Source organism: Pseudorca crassidens, chromosome 7 (genome assembly GCF_039906515.1).
Source record: "Pseudorca crassidens isolate mPseCra1 chromosome 7, mPseCra1.hap1, whole genome shotgun sequence".
NCBI lineage: Eukaryota > Metazoa > Chordata > Mammalia > Artiodactyla > Delphinidae > Pseudorca > Pseudorca crassidens.
In genome coordinates this window covers 83,107,086-83,126,950 of record NC_090302.1, presented here as the reverse complement: position 1 = coordinate 83,126,950, position 19,865 = coordinate 83,107,086, and the positions used below count along the sequence as shown (strand labels likewise).

The 19,865-nt window shown below is 41.0% G+C and overlaps 1 protein-coding gene across 3 annotated transcripts in view; it reads right to left on the bottom strand.

Annotated features, from left to right (window-relative positions):
• The window catches only part of NTRK2 (neurotrophic receptor tyrosine kinase 2), a 383,847-nt gene that overhangs the window by 89,288 nt on the left and 274,694 nt on the right, over positions 1-19,865 (bottom strand). For all 3 annotated transcript variants that reach the window (XM_067744760.1, XM_067744761.1, XM_067744759.1), the window contains exon 14: positions 5,717-5,847. In XM_067744760.1, coding sequence (XP_067600861.1) covers positions 5,717-5,847 — 131 coding nt within the window. The remainder of the gene's footprint in view (positions 1-5,716; positions 5,848-19,865) is intronic.

Below are 19,865 nucleotides of genomic sequence, written 5' to 3'. Positions count from 1 at the left end.
AAGGGCCCGTCCTAAGGGCCAGCTCAGATCCTGGTGGGCTTCTGGATCCCAGCTGCCTCATTCACAGTGAGGCCCAGTGGTCCTGCAGGTCCTATTTGAGTCATTCATCTTTCAGTTTGTCCTGTCAGGTCTCTTTCCCCTGTCTTTTTGTTTAGCATCTCTAATATTGTTTCAGAGAACCAATGCCTCCTTACATTTGGTCCATGTGTGTGGTTAGAGCTGACCTCATCTTCCATTTGCAAGGATATGCATGTGACCCAGGCCTAGATAACCAGAACATTCTATTCCCTTGGCTGGAGGGCCTGGTGAAACAACTCAAGACAAGCCAATACGAGTTGGCCCTTCGACTTTTGCATAATTGTTGGGAAAGAAGAGCTCTCTTTTGGGTTGCTAGGATGGCCGCATCTAAGCCCAGAGCCACTGCTGACGAGTCTTTAGCATAGTGTGGGGAGAGCCTGCCAGAGAATACAGTCAGCAGAGAAGAAAGCAGAGCCAGGAGATGGAGAGAGAGAGAGAGAGAGAATTGCTGATGCCCTAGATCTTTCAGTGCCTGAAGCTAGAGCACCAGCAGCAAGGTCTTCCAGTAGCTTAGGCAAATACATTCCCTTTTCTACTTAAACCAGCTTGAGTTGGGTTTTCGATGAATATTATACTGCTCTTATTATCAAAGCTGATTAAGGTATTTTGCTTGTATCCTCCTGAGGCCAAGCACTCATCCGGAATCATTTTCCTTATTTCCACCTATTGCCTTGAATTACATTGCTACCCAGGAAAACATGAAAATCTCTCTCGTCATTACACACACATAAGCACAACTACACACTCCTTTGTATTACTTGATAGGTGGTATTACGTTGAATTTCCTCAGCTTGGTTTATTAGGGCATGTGTAGAATTCAGGACGTGAAAACGTGGTGCACAGTAGGCACGGGGCTGGTGAGGTCGGCGTTTTAGTCCTAGGTCTGACATGAAGTGATCTCATTCAAGCCATGTAATTTTGGATAGGTCATTTATCTTCCCTGGACCTCGTTGGCAAAATGTATCAGTTAAGCTAAAGAATTTCAATAATAGCTCTATATATCTGCACAGTGATTCGATCATTTCTAAAATGATTTCTCATTAGATTATATCATATATATATATAATCTCATGAAATTATTTCTTACCTAGAAATGCCAACTGCCAATTATTTACTTTTTCAAAAGGCTATTATTTCAATAGCCCATCCATCCATCCATCCATTCAACAAGCATTTATTGCCTGCTACTACATATTAGGCAATGTGCTAAAAGGCATGGTTCCTACGCTCAAGAATATGCCACACTAATGGAGAAGATAGACACTCATGTCATTGATTAAATATACCCACGAATACATGTATAATTAACAACCTTGACATATGCTGTAAAGGACAAGTACAGATGCCTTAATACGTGGAACTGGGAGTTCTGACCTTAACGGGGGAGCAGCAAGGGGAAGTCTCCTTGAGGGAGCAACTCTAGCTGAGAGCTGATGGGTGAGTGGGAGCTGTGTGGCCCCGAGGCTGCGCTGGGGCCCTCCAGGCACGGGCGTGGCCACAGCGTGTTGGATGCTACTTTGGGCTGGCCCATGGTAACGTGCCACGGGGTGTATCAGTCAACTCTGCCAGAACGCTTGCATCATTTCCTCTGTTGCTGACAAGCAAATATTCAGAAACGTGAAAAACAAAAAGCCTTCATTAGGTGCTAAAGAAAGTGCCTGCTGAACTCAGATGTCACCATTTCGCATCTCGCCAAGTCTTCCTGTGCAGAATCTCTGACTCGCTTTAACTTACACCTTGAGGAAGCCACTCAACTTCTCTGGGTCTTGGATTTGCCATTTATAAAACATGGGACTTGGATTATAGATATGATTCCTAAGGCCTCTCTTGTGTTCACCATTTTTCTGTTTCTAGAAGTATACCTGAGTTAGTGGAGAGGGGGAAGAGAGGCCATGAATCCTACAAAGCCCACTTCTGGCTGTATTTAAAAAATGAAAATTAGCGCCCATTCACAGCACAAGGAAAGGTTGTAGGAATTGTAGCTATTGAAATGCAGGTTGGATGGAGCCAAAATTAGTTAACGCATCCACAGCTAATGCAGGGAAATGGTGATGCAGTGTTTCCTTGGCAATTGAGTTACTTAAAGGTAAAGGAACTCATTTTGATCAAAGACCGGTTTCTCTGCTTCTCATCCTCTCTGTGGGTTCTTCGGTTGTCATTCAGTGGAAAGTGATAAATCCATTTCACTAAAAAACAAAGGTCATCCAAAAAATCAAGAAAAGGGCAATCCGGCTGGATCCAAACAAGCAGATCCTCTAATGGGAGGGGCGTGCTCAGCCTCCCACGCGCCCTTGAGGGCCTTGCGCATGCCTTAGGATCGCTCCCACCTTAAACTGGCTTCTGTAGGTCCCTCAAACCTTAAGTCATTCGGGGCAAGCGATGCCAGAATGTACAGGAACCTGACATCTGTCAGTCTGAAAGCAAAACCTCGGATTTCAAACCCGTCAGTTCCTTCTAGAGAAGGAAAAAGGACAATAGCTGCTATTTCTTAGCATGCATAATCAATGCTGCAGGGGTTGCTAGGCAACAGGCAGGAAGACCGTCAAACATCCCTGGGTGCCTCCAATGGAGGAGAAGCAGCCCTGGAAGCCATTCCTCAGAGGTGAAGGGCTATGCAGGCCCTGGAGGCCACGTTCAGTTTGTCTCATTCCTTAAAAAAAAATCCCTTTATTGTGGTCAGGACGGAACCATAGACATTTTCCTCCCAGGCTTATTAGATAGTCTTTGAATACACTTTCAATTGGCCCACAAGCTTAAAAATGAGCAGATCAGGCTGGTGAGAGGCAGCTCTATGAAAGGTTCATGTGTTTTTCTGACCCAATTCATCCCGGAGCCCATGAAAAATCAGACTTGTTTCTTCCGTGGCTGTAGCCTCTGGATCCCAGAAAGTTAAAATGGGCCTCCTCTCTGAAGCTTGAAATCATTATGGCCAATGTAAGCAAAGCCTCCGATTTCAACAAAAGTTCACATTCAAGGTCATCGAGATGCGATTTCTTAGCTGTGTGACCTTGAAGTTGAAATGAATTTTTAAGCTGTAGATATTTTGCTCTCTCTACGTGAGATAAGGGGACAAATTTGCTTGTTTTTTTTTTGTTGTTGTTTTGTTTTTTTTGTTTTGCGGTACGCGGGCCTCTCACTGCTGCGGCACGCGGGCCTCTCACTGTTGCGGCCTCTCCCGTTGCGGAGCACGGGCTCCAGACGTGCAGGCTCAGCGGCCATGGCTCACGGGCCCAGCCGCTCCGCGGCATGTGGGATCTTCCCAGACTGGGGCACAAACCCGTGTCCCCTGCATCGGCAGGCGGACTCTCAACCACTGCGCCACCAGGGAAGCCCTGGTTTTGTTTTTGTTTTGTTTTTCAGCAATGTTGATTAAAGAGCAAACGCTCATCGCGGGTCGTTAATTTATAAACATTTATGGCAAAGCCAGGAGGTTTATGGGGACTAGGGCCTGGGTCGGAGTCAGGGGTGGGATTAGGGCTATGACTGGGATTTAAACCAGAAAGAAGCCCCACCGGCAGTAGTGATGGGAAGCATGCTGTGGACAGAACAGCTGGCTACACCCTGCTGATGCTGGCTGATCCTTCATCATGACGAGCCCAAGCCCTGACATCCTGTTTTAGCACTAGTTTGGAAGGAAATGTAATGTCTGAGTTGAGGGCGCCATGGCGTTAGTCTCCTTAAGGACACCGCAAGAAGTACGCCGAAGCAGGAGCAGAATTAGGAGTGATACGGAAATGAAAGGCAATACCCACTGAGAAATTCTGTGAGTCTATCTCTTTGTCAGGCTGAGGTCTTTCAGCTATTCCTACACTGTCCTCTAGGTTTCCCTAATCTCCCAGGATTTTCTCACATTCAAAGATTTCACCTTGTGACCCCATGAAGTGAATTTCTGAAGGCCTGACTTAGCTCCCTGGATGGCCTCCTGGCCTCCCCAGGGCCTTCAGTCTCCCTGCCTATGACACATGCTAGACTAGGCTTATATGTTCCCTAAGCGTCTTCCAGCTCTAACCTTGCATCAGGCTATGAATCTACAAAAACAGAGGCACCTTTCGGTCCCATTTTTCCAAAGGGGGGAAAAAAAGATAGCAGCAGAAGAAAGCAAAGACTGCAGATATAGCACTGCCAAATGTTCTGAACATTTTGTGCTTTAAAAAATAACAAACTTTTTGAGTAAATGAAAGAAAAGAGGAAGCAATTGCAGCAGCAGGAATTAAGCATCCTCAGCGTCCCCTCAGGATTCTCACTTTACACCACTCACCGCACTTAACCTCGCATCTCTCTAGCATCTCCCTTCCCCTCTTCTCTCCTCTGTCTCACTCCCCTCCTCCATTTACCTATCTTAGAGATGATGTTTATTTGATTGATATTACATTGCTCATCCCTAGAAAGGTCTGTCCTTTATTCGCCCCAGAGTGCAGCTTTTTAGGAGCCTTTGCTGAGAGTCTAAGAGTATCCGTGCCAGTCGGCTTAGTTACTTTTGATGACAAGGAAAGCAAATACACAGTGTTTCATCTGGATGAACTTTAACAGAAACTGTGTTTAGTCTGCAGGCTGGGGAAGTTCAAGAATCATTTAATTTCTCTCCTCTGTTACCCATTACACATATATTAAAGTATTTTAAGGCTAAGTACAACAGTAATGGAATACATGTCTCATTTTTAAAAAGCTGTCCTGGTTATAATGAGTAAATAAATGTCATTTGTACAAATATTCTGTGTTTGGCCAAACAAACAAACAAATAAAAACCCAAACTCAATCATGTGAGGCCAAGAAGTTACATTTTATTACATTAGCCACATCCGTGTGCATTCGGCATTTAATTCACTTTATAAACATATGCCTCTTTTAAGTGTTTTATATATATTATACTTGTGTGAGTTGTTCCGTTTGTAATTTTGACAATGCCATGTGTAAACGATATGCTGAAGTCTTTTGTGCTATTTATGTTGATTCTTGTGATTTAGAGAGCTCAGTGGAAATTTTAGCCCTTTCAATAATGTTTATCTTATTGAAGAACAGGTCTCCTGTTTTGAGTTTACGAAGACATGGCTATGATGAAGGACTTTCAGACTTCTGTGTAAAATCTTGTGTCTCCTAGGGAGGTGGGATCTACCAGAGATGTCACCCATCCCAGATGGAATCATGCCTAGGGCCTTGGAGACATTTGGGAGGGACAAAGTAAGTATAACAGAAGTTCTCAGCAGAACTGAGGCTGAGAGGGGAAGTGAAGGCCACAGTCTCCCTTCCAGAACCTTCGAACAGGAGACAAACTCCCACTGAGCTTGGACGAGCACCAAGCAACCTGAGGAGACAGTGGGGTCTCCAAGACTCAGCCGGTTGGATTCTGTTTGACCTCACTGACCTCTATCCAGAATTTAGTTCACATTGACCGGAAAGAGTAGCTCAGAGCCATTCACAGCCTGTAGACTGGAAGGCTGTCCCTGAGCAGAACCTCTGACAGTTGGTTGTGCCCCAAATATCCTTCCCACTGTCCATTCCTCTAAAGGAATTTGAACACATCCACCATAGCAGATGTAATTTGCTCCTGAATTGGCCACTACAATAACATAAAATAAAGCATCACTTCCACACCTGGGTGTGACCACGGATAATGAGACGTTCTGGGGTGTTCGCTTACCTTCACTGCCACCAAGATCTTGTCCTGCTCAGGACAGAGGTTATAGCATTCAGCTAGGAAAACTTTTCCAAAGGCTCCTTCGCCTAGCTCCCTTTTCAGAACAATGTTATGTCGCTTGATGTGCTGAACAACTGTAAAACAAAGACAGAATGGACATTGGAATAGAGGCATGTGGAGCTGCAGGCAGAGGATGGGGAGTCAGTGGCTGCACCCTGAGCTTGCAGGCCCCCGGTTCTCTCCTCCGCACAAGGATAACCAGACGGGAAGCTCCGTGTCCAGCCGCAAGGTCCACCCCAAAGGGTTGGAAGGTGGTGGCGTTGGCCTGCTCTCCGGAGTGGAATTATTGTTTCTGATAGAACTAAAGGAACCACCGAGCCGTTGGCTGCAGAGTGTCATTAATGAGCTTTACAGACTAGGAAAGGGGAGAAATGAGAAGGGAATGGATATTAATGGCAGGCCTCTCACGAGCCAGATGTTTTGCATGTATTTGTCAGTTATGTGTCTGGTGGGAAAGGCAGAGAGCTAGCCAGGAAGCCTTAAGTCTTTGTTAAGCCCCCTCAGACTCCTGGGGGAGAGAGGCTCAGAGGATACAAAGGGAAAATGCAAGATCTGTGCATTGCTGATTGAGGCTGTGTCCTCACCTCACTTTTCACCTCCTGCTGAGGTAGGCTCCATGGTTGAGCCGTAGTGACTCCTTTTGTTTAGACCAGAAATGTCTAGAAAAGGCTGGCTTCCTTAGCTCCTTTCTAAGATTGTGTCCTAGTCTTGGCTCTCCAAAGCTAAGAGGAGACAAGAATAGAAGCATCTGGGGAAGGGAGAATATTCCTCCCTCTCGTTCAGAGCAGAGCTGGCCCATGTCACTCATCCATGCGCCTTACTGGGGAAAGAGGCAGGAGGTGGTCCATGGTCCTTTAGAGCCCAGTAGTGCAAGGTGGGAGGGGAGTGAGTGATTCTCAGGACAGAGCCAGTGGAGAAGCCCAAAAAGAGACTGTACAGAGGACGGAGCTGCAGTGTGAGCTTGGGCCTCTTCACCCAGCACATCAAGTGTTGGATCCCTTAGACCAGGGTTTCCACCAGGTCAATGGCACCATGCTTTTCTGGACAAGTCATCCCTGAATGGCAGAGTTTAAAAGCACTGTGACTCCCTCTAGAGCTTGGAATGTGCAGCCGACAATATTCTCTCATTTGACCCTCACCACACTGGGAAGCATTCCTTCCTACATTTTATACTTGGAGAAACTAAGTCTGTGAGAAATTCAACGATGCACAGCATGGGAATGGAGGAGTTGGCATTTGAACTTAGGTCTGCCTGAATCCAGAGTCCGTGATTTTTCTTTGACACCACAAAGTTCCTTTCCAATTGTAAATTGTGTTAAGTATAACAAGAGAAATAGAAATATATAATAGACTAAAAAGTAAAAATAGTCTTCCCGCTTCCTCTCTGCTTAGTTCACTCTTCAAAGGCCAGTTCAAACTCTCAAAAGTTCAAAAGGAAATACAAGGCATATCTCCGTAGTTTTAATAATAATAAAGTGAATACCCAGGAACCCACCATTCCATTGTAAGAAACAGAATATCACTAGTACTTTTAAAGCACCACTGTGTTCTTTCTTGATTGTACCCACTTCCTACTCACCTCCCAGGGGTAACCACTATCCTGTATTTTGTGTTAATCCTTTGCCTTATTGGTTTGCTATCAATGACGTATCCTAAACCAGAGAGTGTTGGGCTTTGCCTGTGTTGAACTTATATAAATGGAATCGTACTACAAGCATCCTTCCATGTCTTACACCTGTCACTCAACAATGTCCTTGAGATTGAATTACACTGTGTGTGTAGTAGTAACTCTTTTGCTTTTACTACTTTATAATATTCTGTGGAAGGACTGTAACACCATTTATTTATCCATTCTATGTTGATGGATATGTTATACAGTTTCTTTTTAGATACAGCTCGATATAAAATGCAACTGGTGATTAAGGTTCTGTTTTAATAGGATTTTTTCCCCTTATAATTCATGTGGTTTGGAGCTACGGCTGCTTCCATGGGCCTCTGGGAACTCAGGGTGATAAAAACCAAAAGGTCTTTTATGAGTAACATTATTAATGAATCTAAGAATGTATATTAATTTCTCATGCTCCAGTAGCAATGATTGAATTTAAGAGGGAGAAATGTGTTCATTAGGGAGAGTGCCCATATGAAGAGACGAATGTAATTCTTGCAGAGAATTAGCTGCCCTATTTAAATCTAATATTTAACTCCATGGTTGTCACATGTTCATTGGGAATTAAATTGCCACTTGATTTACTTTACACTCCAACCAGATCAAGGCAAGTATTTAACTCTTCTTTTTTTTGCATTTGATTTATACTTTTCCTCTTTCCCTCCCTCCTTTCTTTCCTTCCTTCCTCCCTCCCTCTCTCTCTCTCTCTCCCTCTCTCCATTCCTTCCTCCCTCCCTCCTTTCTTTCTCTCTTTCTTTCTTTTCTTTGTTTCTTTCTCCCTTTCCTTTCCTTCCTTCCTCCCTCTCTCTTTCTCTCTTTCTTTCTTTCTTTCTTTCTTTCATTCCAAGCAGTAAAAAAAAGTTGGTGGCAAATAAGTTCATAAAGCTATGGATAAAGCCACAACTTGGTCATCTTCAAAGCTAAAATTGATGAGACCAGTTTTCCCATGTTGACCTTGAAGGCAGTAAATGCACCTTTTCTTTAAGAAATGGGCTATTTTGCATTAATTTGTTTTGCTATGTTTGAGATATAATAGATTACAAGAATGCTGGCCTTTTGCAAATGTACTCCCTCTAAATAGAATGAATTTCTCTTTTCTAAGACTGGAAGCCACCAAAGGGCACAGGTAACAATTTTGTGTTTGTATTTGCATTCCTGCCAGGGTCTCACAGCTGGTGCTACCCAAACATTTGTTGAAAAATGTGCCGAATGACAATAAAAACAACAGACAAATACTGTTTAGTTATATTATTTCAGTTAACTGACAATAACCCTATTGAGTATGTAGGCAATAAAGCAGCCCAGTTCTCCAAGATATCAGGAGTAGGGAGAACAACTAGTCTGGAGCTATTACATCCTTGAGCTAAGAATTTCTTCCCATTCCAGGAGAGCATCGGGGCTTATCCCAACCTGCCTCATTGTCTGCTTCCCTCAATCAAGGGAAGTCCCTGGTACGCTCTCAGGGCCTCCCTCTTTATCCAGCCTCAAACCCCCAAATTGCTCATAAGTGCCCAAGGCTGAGCCAATGCTCACGTCTTCACCTTCCTCACAACCCCTTCCATCGGTCCCTCTGGGCTCGCTCCCCTGTCATCCACAAGCTCCCTGTATCCTCAATCTCTCACCTCCTCGACTCAAATAAAACCTTGGCTATGCCTGAGGAAACTCATGCCTTCTCCCTGCAGCCCTCTCAAATGAAAGCCATCCCCACTCCTCACCCCCAGGTTCTTCAAGGTCTGTGTGCCTGATGTCTGACCATTACCCACCCCACTCCTGCTAGAGCCCCAGCCAGCTGAAAGCATCTATCTTACAGAACCATCAGCCTGACCATGTCTGCCCCCTCGCTCTGACATCTGGGCTACTCCTCTCACCCACTGAGCTCCTGGCTCAAGCTTTCCCTCTCCATCCTCCCGATGCCATCATTCTCAGGGCCCAAGGCACAGAGGGCTGAAGGAGCTTGCCCAAGCTGTACAAACACTCGGCTGCCATTTGTCTTGTGTCTTTCAATAGTGTGGCTGAGAGGCGAGGCATTGGGAAGTCTGGTTTGGCTGTTTGCATGGCATTTAGCTGACTTTTTCTGGGAGCAAGACTTCCTTTTTTAAAATTTTATTTTATTATTTTCTTTTGGCGGGGGGGTAGGGCTCACCATGTGGCCTGCAGGATCTTAGTTCCTTGACCAGGGATCAAACCTGTGCCCCCCTGCAGTGGAAGTGTGGAGTCCTAACCACTGGACCACTAGGGAAGTCCCAAGACTTTCTTAATGAAGGAAGCAATGCACTGATTCCTATTCTAGACAGTCTCACTGTGGACAAGCACTTTGAATAACACTGCCTTAAAGGGTCCTAGGAACCCTGGGTTCGTTGTACACAAAATATCCTCAGTGAAGTGAGTCTAAAGATTCCATGATAAATAAGCTATCAGGTAAGCATGTTAAAATTTTTACACGCTTCATTTCTCTGAGGTCAGTCAATTCTCTGCTTTTAACTTTGGAGACCCCAGTAAAAAAACCTCAAACCCAACATGAATAACTAATAAAAAAATAAATGAAAGCCCAGACTCTACCATAAATGGCTCCTTAGTTTTGGAGGAAAACGCAAAACAATAATTGATTTTTTTAAAAAAAGTTTTATAAAAAAAGTATCTCTTTGAAATTCACCTTGCCAAAAAAAAAAAAAAGAAAGAAAGGAGTATCTTGAAGAGGTGTAGGTGGTGTAGGAGCTATACCAACAAACTCATGTGGTCTGCAGACTGATCTATGTACGTTCACATAGTCAAAACAAAGGGTGTGATTAGATTATTGTGCAAAGAAATCTGCTCTGTGGAATTGGGGAGAAATTGATGACCAGCAATAATAATCGTGATGAGGGGCTAAAAACTGTCTGGATGTCTTTATCACTAATGGAATTTTCCAGAGTGAAAATTTGGTGCCCTTAGTCATTTGCTTCCCATGTACCAGAACTGAGTAGATTTCTGGTTTTGTATTAGTATCACATTACAGCCACTGAAAAATGTATTTTGTCACAAAGTAGCTTCAGTAGTTTATAGAGATGCTTTGCAGTTTCAGATGGTTTAAATCAAATTCCTGGTATCAGTATCTCCCAGAAGTAAATATTCCATATTTACACATAGGCTATAGTATCAGCCCATCTCTGTATTCATTATTACTAAATCTAAAACTAACAAAACAAATAAATAAATACAACTCTACCCACTTAAGGTTGAAATCGGAAATATATCCTCCCACTTCCTCAGTAATGGGGTTTCATAGAGATCCTTGGCCTCCTGGACACATCCTGCTCAGAACCTGGACATTTGAGACATTTATTGAGTCTCTAATATATGTCAAGTACTAAGTGACCTGCAGTTAAAAGGAAAGATATTTTAAAGTTGTGAGTAGGATGGTAAAAAGTAATATACCCCAGAAGATAATGTTGTGTATTAGGATCAATCTTTCTGTTGCCCTACAGACCTGAATGTAGGGCCTGCCTCAATAGTTCCAATGCAAAGGACCAGATGGGAACAGAAGCTAAAGATCATTGAGGCTGACTCCCTCGTGTTTGACAGTAAGCCAGTGAGTCTCAGAGAGATGAAGTAACTTCCCCAGGACCACACAGCTAGAAGGAGACCAAGCTAGAACTCAGATCCCCTGACTCTCAGAAGAATGACCTTGCACTCTGTAACACAAACCCCATTTGAGACTGCAGGCAGCGAGCATTCCCTGACAGTAAAGTGATAACAGGTATTTCATTTAGTTAATTATCTCTTCTACTAGAAATACTTGAAACATTGACGTTTATCATCTGAAATGGATCAAGTATCTCATAATGAAGAATTTCATTAGAAAATGGCCAATAAACATAAAATATGAGCGCAAAAAGCGTGATGTCAAAACTATGAGAAATGCTTGAGCTTGATATTAAATGCAATTAACAAAAATTATTTACTAAATATCTTAATGTCTATTTCATAGGGAGCATATTGAAACAGGTTAAATCATCCACCTTGTAAAAATAAATTTGTATGAAAGACAGGAACTATGCTTTTTGATTTCATCTATATTTTTATTAAGATATAAATTGGGACTAAATTGAAAATAAATGCAATTAAGACCAGAGATATAACCACACCAGGACAAGACAAAGCCAAATATTCATAAATAATATTAATGATGAAATAAAACGTAATAGTACTGAGCCATTCTTAAGCACTTTTCAGCAAAAAATCTCAATGTGCATTACCATCGATTAATTTTTATATCCCTCTGCATGAGGTCAATAGTCACATTTATTTTACATATGACACCTCAATTAATTGACTATCTTGTGAGCAAGCCACTTATCCTTTTCCAAGTGCAATTTCCAATGAAATGAGGAAATATGGAGGGAAGAGAGGAGCCCTAACATGTGCTGATTGCTATTATGGGCCTGAAAATGTGCTGAGAGGTTTACAAGCAATATCAATCTTCATAGCTATCCAGTAGGGCATCCTTATTTCCATTTTCAGATTAAAGTAAAAAGAAGAGGATCATATGAGCTAAATAAGTCACCCAAGTTTGTACAATTGGTAACAGGCAGAGTTTAAGTTCTTTCCACTACAGCACTCCACCTTTCCTTGGCCTTCTTACAACAGACAAAGTGTAAGAGAAAGTGAGCTTGACTTTGCCCACCTAGGGAGTCATGGGTCGACTTTTATCAACTTACTTCAACAAACCTTTATTAAGCACCTACTATAGCCTGGGCATTTTTCTGTGGCCTAGTATAAAGGATGCACAAAATAATCCCTTTTCTCAAGGAACTCACAACATAAAAGGGCAGAAAAACACATGCTTATACCTATCGTAACTTTTACTTGCACCTCTGCTTCATTCACAAAAGATTTCAGGTACTTTATGTGATCATGCAAGAGAAAGCAAAAACTTAAACAAGAACTGAAGTCAGAGAAAACGGAAAAGAAGGCTAAAACAAGATGTTAAGTAGAAATGCAAACATGCAGATTCTAAGGTTCTAAGATTCTAAGCTCCTCATGCTTATTAAAATTAAGTCATAAATTGATTCTGAGTTTCCTGGCAGACGAAGGCAGGAGGAAACAAAATAATTTATAAAATTTTGACTACCCATAAGTAAGAACACAGATATGTCTTATGGTAAGTAAGATTCTTCACAGCATTTAGTTTTGAAAGGAATTTATGGAATGGATTTTACATAGGAGATCAATGTCCTTAACAATGTCTGTAAAGTAAATAGTGAATTTCCTAAGAATATTTCTCATGGCAGAGCTCAATGAGAAATAAACGTATGACACAAAAGCCACCCTCAGTCAAATATGCACAGCGCTTATCATCGTAATGGCGTAAAAAGCAATGTCTATGGGCTTATTCAAGAATGCTTTGGGCACTCTCCCTTGTGAGAGCACTGGAATCACAACTAACTGCTGAACAATCATGGACAGGAAGACACTGGAACTCACCAAAAAAGATACCCCACATCCAAAGACAAAGGAGAAGCCACAGTGAGGCAGTAGGAGGGGCACAATCACAATGAAATCAAATCCCATAACTACTAGGTGGGTGACTCACAAAGTGGAGAACACTTATACCACAGAAGTCCACCCACTGGAGTGAAGGTTCTGAGCCCCACGTCAGGCTTCCCAAACTGGGGCTCCGGCAATGGGAGGAGGAATTCCTAGAGAATCAGACTTTGAAGGCTAGCGGGATTTGATTGCAGGACTTCGACAGGACTGGGGGAAATAGAGACTCTACTCTTGGAGGGCACACACAAAGTAGTGTGCGCATCAGGACCCAGGGGAAGGAGCAGTGACCCCATAGGAGACTGAACCAGACCTACCTGCTAGTGTTGGAGGCTCTCCTGCAGAGGTGTGGGGTGGCTGTGTCTCACTGTGAGGACAAGGACACTGGCAGCAGAAGTTCTGGGAAGTACTGCTTGGCGTGAGCCCTCCCAGAGTCTGCCATTAGCCCCACCAAAGAGCCGGGTATGTTCCAGTGTTGGGTCGCCTCAGGCCAAACAACGAACAGGGAGAAAACCCAGTCCCACCCATCAACAGACAAACAGATTAAAGTTTTACTGAGCTCTGCCCTCCAGAGCAACACCCAGCTCTACCCACCACCAGTCCCTCCCATCAGGAAACTTGCACAAGCCTCTTAGATAACCTCATCCACCAGAGGGCAGACAGCAAAAGCAAGAAGAACTACAATCTTGCAGCCTGTGGAACAAAAACCACATTCACAGAAAGATAGACAAGATGAAAAGGCAGAGGACTATGTACCAGATGAAGGACCAAGGTAAAACCCCAGAAAAACAACTAAATGAGTGGAGATAGGCAACCTTCCAGGAAAAGAATTCAGAATAATGATAGTGAGGATGATCCAAGACCTCAGGAAAAGGATGGAGGCAAAGATTGAGAAGATGCAAGAAATGTTTAACAAAGACCTAGAAGAATTAAAGAATAAACACCTAGAAGAATTAAAGAACAAACAAACAGAGATGAACAATACAAAAACTGAAATTAAAAATACACTAGGAGGAATCAATAGCAGAATAACTGAGGCAGAAGAATGGATAAGTGACCTGGAAGACAGACTGGTGGAATTCACTGCCACGGAACAGAATAGAGAAAAAAGAATGAAAAGAAACGAAGACAGCCTAAGAGACCTCTGGGACAACATTAAATGCAACAACATTTGCATTATAGGAGTCCCAGAAGGAGAAGAGAGAAAGAAAGGACCCAAGAAAATATTTGAAGAGATTATAGTCAAAAACTTCCCTAACATGGGAAAGGAAATAGCCACCCAAGTCCAGGAAGTACAGAGAGTCTCAGGCAGGATAAACCCAAGGAGAAACACACCGAGACACACAGTAATCAAACTGACAAAAATTAAAGACAAAGAAAAGTTATTGAAAGCAGCAAGGGAAAAATGACAAATAACATACAAGGGAACTCTGATAAGGTTAACAGCTGATTTCTCAGCAGAAACTCTACAAGCCAGAAGGGAGTAGCATGACATATTTAAAGTGATGAAAGGGAAGAACTTACTCTACCCGGCAAGGATCTCATTCAGATTCGACGAAGAAATGAAAAGCTTTACAGACAAGCAAAAGCTAAGAGAATTCAGCACCACCAAACCAGCTCTACAACAAATGCTAAAGGAACTTCTCTAAGTGGGAAACACAAAAGAAGAAAAGGACCTACAAAAACCAAACCCATAACAATTAAGAGAATGGTAATAGGAACATATATATCGATAATTACCTTAAATGTGAATGGATTAAATGCTCCAACAAAAAGACACAGGCTCACTGAATGGATACAAAAACAAGACCCATATATATGCTGTCTACAAGAGACCCACTTCAGACCTAGGGACACATACAGACTGAAAGTGAGAGGATGGAGAAAGATATTCCATGCAAATGGAAATCAAAAGAAAGCTGGAGTAGCAATACTCATATCAGATAAAATAGAATTTAAAATAAAGAATGTTACAGGAGACAAGGAAGGACACTACATAATGATCAAGGGATCAATCCAAGAAGAAGATAAAAAAATTATAAATATATATGCACCAAACATAGGAACAACTCAATACATAAGGCAACTGCTAACAGCTATAAAAGAGGAAATCAACAGTAACAAAATAATAGTGGAGGACTTTAACACCTCACTTATACCAAAGGAAAGATCATCCAAACAGAAAATTAATAAGGAAACACAAGCTTTAAACAACACAATAGACCAGATAGATTTAATTGATATTTATAGGACATTCCATCCCCAAACAGCAGATTACATTTTCTTCTCAAGTGCACATGGAACATTCTCTAGGATATATCACATCTTGGATCACAAATCAAGCCTCAGTAATTTAAGAAAATTGAAATCACATCAAGCATCTTTTCTGACCACAGTGCTATGAGATTAGAAATAAATTACAGGGAAAAAACCGTAAAAAACACAAACACATGGAGGCTAACCAATACATTACTAAATAACCAAGAGATCACTGGAGAAATCAAAGAGGAAATCAAAAATTACCTAGAGACAAATGACAACGAAAACATGATGATCCAAAACCTATGGGATGCAGGAAAAGCAGTTCTAAGCGGGAAGTTTATAGCAATACAAGCCTACCTCAAGAAACAAGAAACATCTCAAATAAACAATCTAAACTTACACCCAAAGGAACTAGAGAAAGAAGAACAAGCAAAACCCAAAGTTAGTAGAAGGAAAGAAATCATAAAGATCACAGCAGAAATAAATGAAAAAGAAACAAAGAAAACAATAGCAAAGATCAATAAAACTAAAAGACAGTTCTTTCAGAAGATAAACAAAATTAATAAAGCTTTAGCCAGACTCATCAAGAAAAAGAGGGAGACAACTCAAATCAATAAAATTAGAAATGAAAAAGTAGAAGTTACAAGAGACACCGCAGAAATACAAACCATCCTAAGAGACTACTACAAGCAATTCTATGCCAATAAAATAGACAACCTGGTAGAAATGGACAAATTCTTAGAAAGCTATAACCTTCCAAGACTGAACCGAGAGGAAATAGAATATATGAACAGACCAATCACAAGTAATGAAATTGAAACTGTGATTTAAAATCCTCCAACAAACAAAACTCCAGGACCAGGTGGCTTCAAGGGGAATTCTATCAAACATTTAGAGAAGAGCCAACACCCATCTTTCTCAAACTCTTCCAAGAAATTGCAGAGGAAGGAACACTCCTAAACTCATTCTACGAGGCCACCATCACCCTGATACCAAAACCAGACAAAGATACTACAAAAAAAGAAAATTACAGGCCAATATCACTGTTGAATATAGATGCAAAAATCCTCAACAAAATACTAGCAATCAGAATCCAACAACACATTAAAAGGATCATACACCATGATCAATATTTATCCCAGGGATGCAAGGATTCTTCAATATATGCAAATCAATCAACGTGATACACCATATTAACAAACTGAAGGAGAAAAACCATACGGTCATCTCAATAGATGCAGAGAAAGCTTTTGACAAAATTCAACACCAATTTATGATAAAAACTCTCCAGAAAGTGGGCATAGAGGGAACCTACCTCAACATAATAAAGGCCATATACAAAAAAGCCACAGCAAACATCATTCTCAATTGTGAAAAACTGAAAGCATTTCCTCTAACATCAGGAACAAAATAAGTATGTCCACTCTCGCCACTATCATTCAACATAGTTTTGGAAGTCCTGGCCACAGCAATCAGAGCAGAAAAAGAAATAAAAAGAATTCAAATTGGAAAAGAGAAGTAAAGCTGTCACTGTTTGCAGATGACATGATACTATACATAGAGAATCCTAAAGATGCTACCAGAAAAACTACAAAAGCTAATCAATGAATTTGGTAAAGTTGTGGGATACAAAATTAATGCACAGAAATCTCTTGCATTCCCATACACTAATGATGAAAATCTGAAAGAGAAATTAAGGAAACATTCCCATTTACCCTTGCAACAAAAAGAATAAAATACCTAGGAATAAACCTACCTACGGAGACAAACGACTTGTATGCAGAAAACTATAAGACACTGATGAAAGAAATTAAAGATGGTACAAACAGATGGAGAGATATACCATGTTTTCGGATTGGGAGACTTAATATTGTGAAAATGACTCTACTACCCAAAGCAATCTACAGATTCAATGCAACCCCTATCAAATTACCAATGGCATTTTTTACAGAACTAGAACAAAAAATCTTAAAATTTCTATGGAGACACCAAAGACCCTGAAGAGCCAAAGCGGTCTTGAGGGAAGAAAAAGGCGCTGGAGGAATCAGACCCCCTGACTTCAGACTATACTACAAAGCTACTGTAATCAAGACAATATGGTACTGGCACCAAAACAGAAATATAGACCAATGGAACAGGATAGAAAGCCCAGAGATAAACCCACACACCTATAGTCAACTAATCTATGACAAAGGAGGCAAGGATATAAAATGGAGAAAAGACAGTCTCTTCAATAACTGGTGCTGGAAAAACTGGACGGCTATATATAAAAGAATGAAATCAGAACACTCCTTAACACCATACACAAAAATAAACTCAAAATGGATTAGAGACTTAAATGTAAGACTGGACACTATAAAACTCTTAGAGGAAAACACAGGCAGAACACTCTTTGACATAAATCACAGCAAGATCTTTTTTGATCCACCTCCTAGAGTAATGGAAATAAAAACAAAAATAAACAAATGGGACCTAATGAAACTTCAAAACTTTTGCACAGCAAAGGAAACCATAAAAAAGATGAAAAGACAACCCTCATAATGGGAGAATATATTTGCAAATGAACCAGCAAACAAAGGATTAATCTCCAAAATATATAAACAGCTCATGCAGCTCAATATTAAAAAAACAAACAATCCAATCCAAAAATGGGCAGAAGACCTAAATAGACATTTCTCCAAAGAAGACATATGATGGCCAAGAAGCACATGAAAAGCTGCTCAACATCACTAATTATTAGAGAAATGCAATTCAAAACTACAGTGAGGTATCACCTCACACCAGTTAGAATGGGCATCATCAGAAAACCTACAAACAACAAATGCTGGAGAGGGTGTGGAGAAAAGGGAACCCTCTTGTACTGTTGGTGGGAATGTAAATTGGTACAGCCACTATGGAGAACAGTATGGAGGTTCCTTAAAAAACTAAAAACAGAACTACCATATGACCCAGCAATCCCACTACTGGGCATATTCCCTGAGAAAACCAAAATTCAAAAAGAGTCATGTACCAAAATGTTCATTGCAGCTCTATTTACAATAGTCAGGTCATGGAAGCAAACTAAATCCTCATCGACAGATGAATGGATAAAGATGTGGTACATATATACAATGGAATATTATTCAGCCATAAAAGGAATGCAATTGGGTCATTTGTAGAGACGTGGATGGATCTAGAGACTGTCATACAGAGTGCAGTAAGTCAGAAAAAAAAAACAAATATCATGTATTAATGCATATATGTGAAACCTAGAAAAATGGTACAGATGAACTGGTTTGCAAGGCAGAAATAGAGACACATGTAGAGAACAAACGTATGGACATCAAGGGGGAAAAGTGGCGGGGGTGTGTGATGAATTGGGAGATTGGTATTGACATATATACACTAATATATATAAAATGGATAACTAATAAGAACCTGCTGTATAAAAAAGTAAATAAAATAAAATGCAAAAATTAAAAAGAAAAAAAAGAATGCTTTACGGATGGGGTTAAAGAATAGATGTAATTTCCCACACCCACTACTGGGTCTAGAACATATTAGGCAATCAGTAGTATTTTATGAATAAATAATAACATAAACATGAAAAAATAGATGAGTGGTTGAACAAGAGATGAGAATGGTGGGAAGGAGGGCATTTAAAGTGGGGGAAGAGAAAAAGCAAGGATGAAGAGGAGGAAAAGTCCAGATTATCATACCAAGTTTAGTTAGAGAAAGACAAATGTCATATGATATCACTTATATGTGGAATCCAAAAAAATATGATACAAATGAACTTATTTACAAAACAAACAGACTCACAGGCACAGAAAACAAACTTATGGTTACCAAAGGAGAATAGGGGCGTGGGGAGAGGGATAAATTAGGAGTTTGGGATTAACATATACACATTACTATATATAAAATAGATAAACAATAAACAGCAAGGACCTACTGTACAGCACAGGGAACCATATTCAACATCCTGTAATAACCTATAATGGAAAATAATCTGAAAAAGAATATGTATATGTATATAACTGAATCACTTTGCTGTACACCTGAAACTCACACAACATTGTAAATCAACTATACTTCAATAAAAATTTTAAAAAAAGAAACTTTGATTTATATTGTTTTTTTCTGAAGAGAAAAAGCAGGCAATACTCAGTAAAAGGAGGACAAGGTTGGACCATAGAGGGCCCTGAACACCTCACTAAGTAGTTTAAACAATCTTGGGCACTAGTAAGTATGGACTCAGACAAATGCTTCACTGCTATTTTGCCTTCATTTCATCATCTTTAAATGAAGGAGTTTAGACTAAACAGCATTTCAGATCTGCTCTAGCACACACGCAGTTCCATAATAGGTGAGCCCGTAGCTTGGTTCTGTATGTAAGTCTTATGTAGAAGACTTTTGAGCATGGAAGAAAAGTGACGAGGACAAATTAGATTATTCTGGCAGTGATCAAACTGGAGGCAGAGAAGCCAGTTCTGATATAACTTAGACCTCGCTCTCACAGAGGCCTGTGCTGAGCAGAGAGCGGGCTCCAGCAGTCACTCATCCATCTTTCCTCTCCAGCCCCTTGCCCATCGAATGCACACAGCTCAAGGTGACAGACTCCAGGGAAGCTGAGTTCAAGTCCGTGACCCTGAAGGGAAC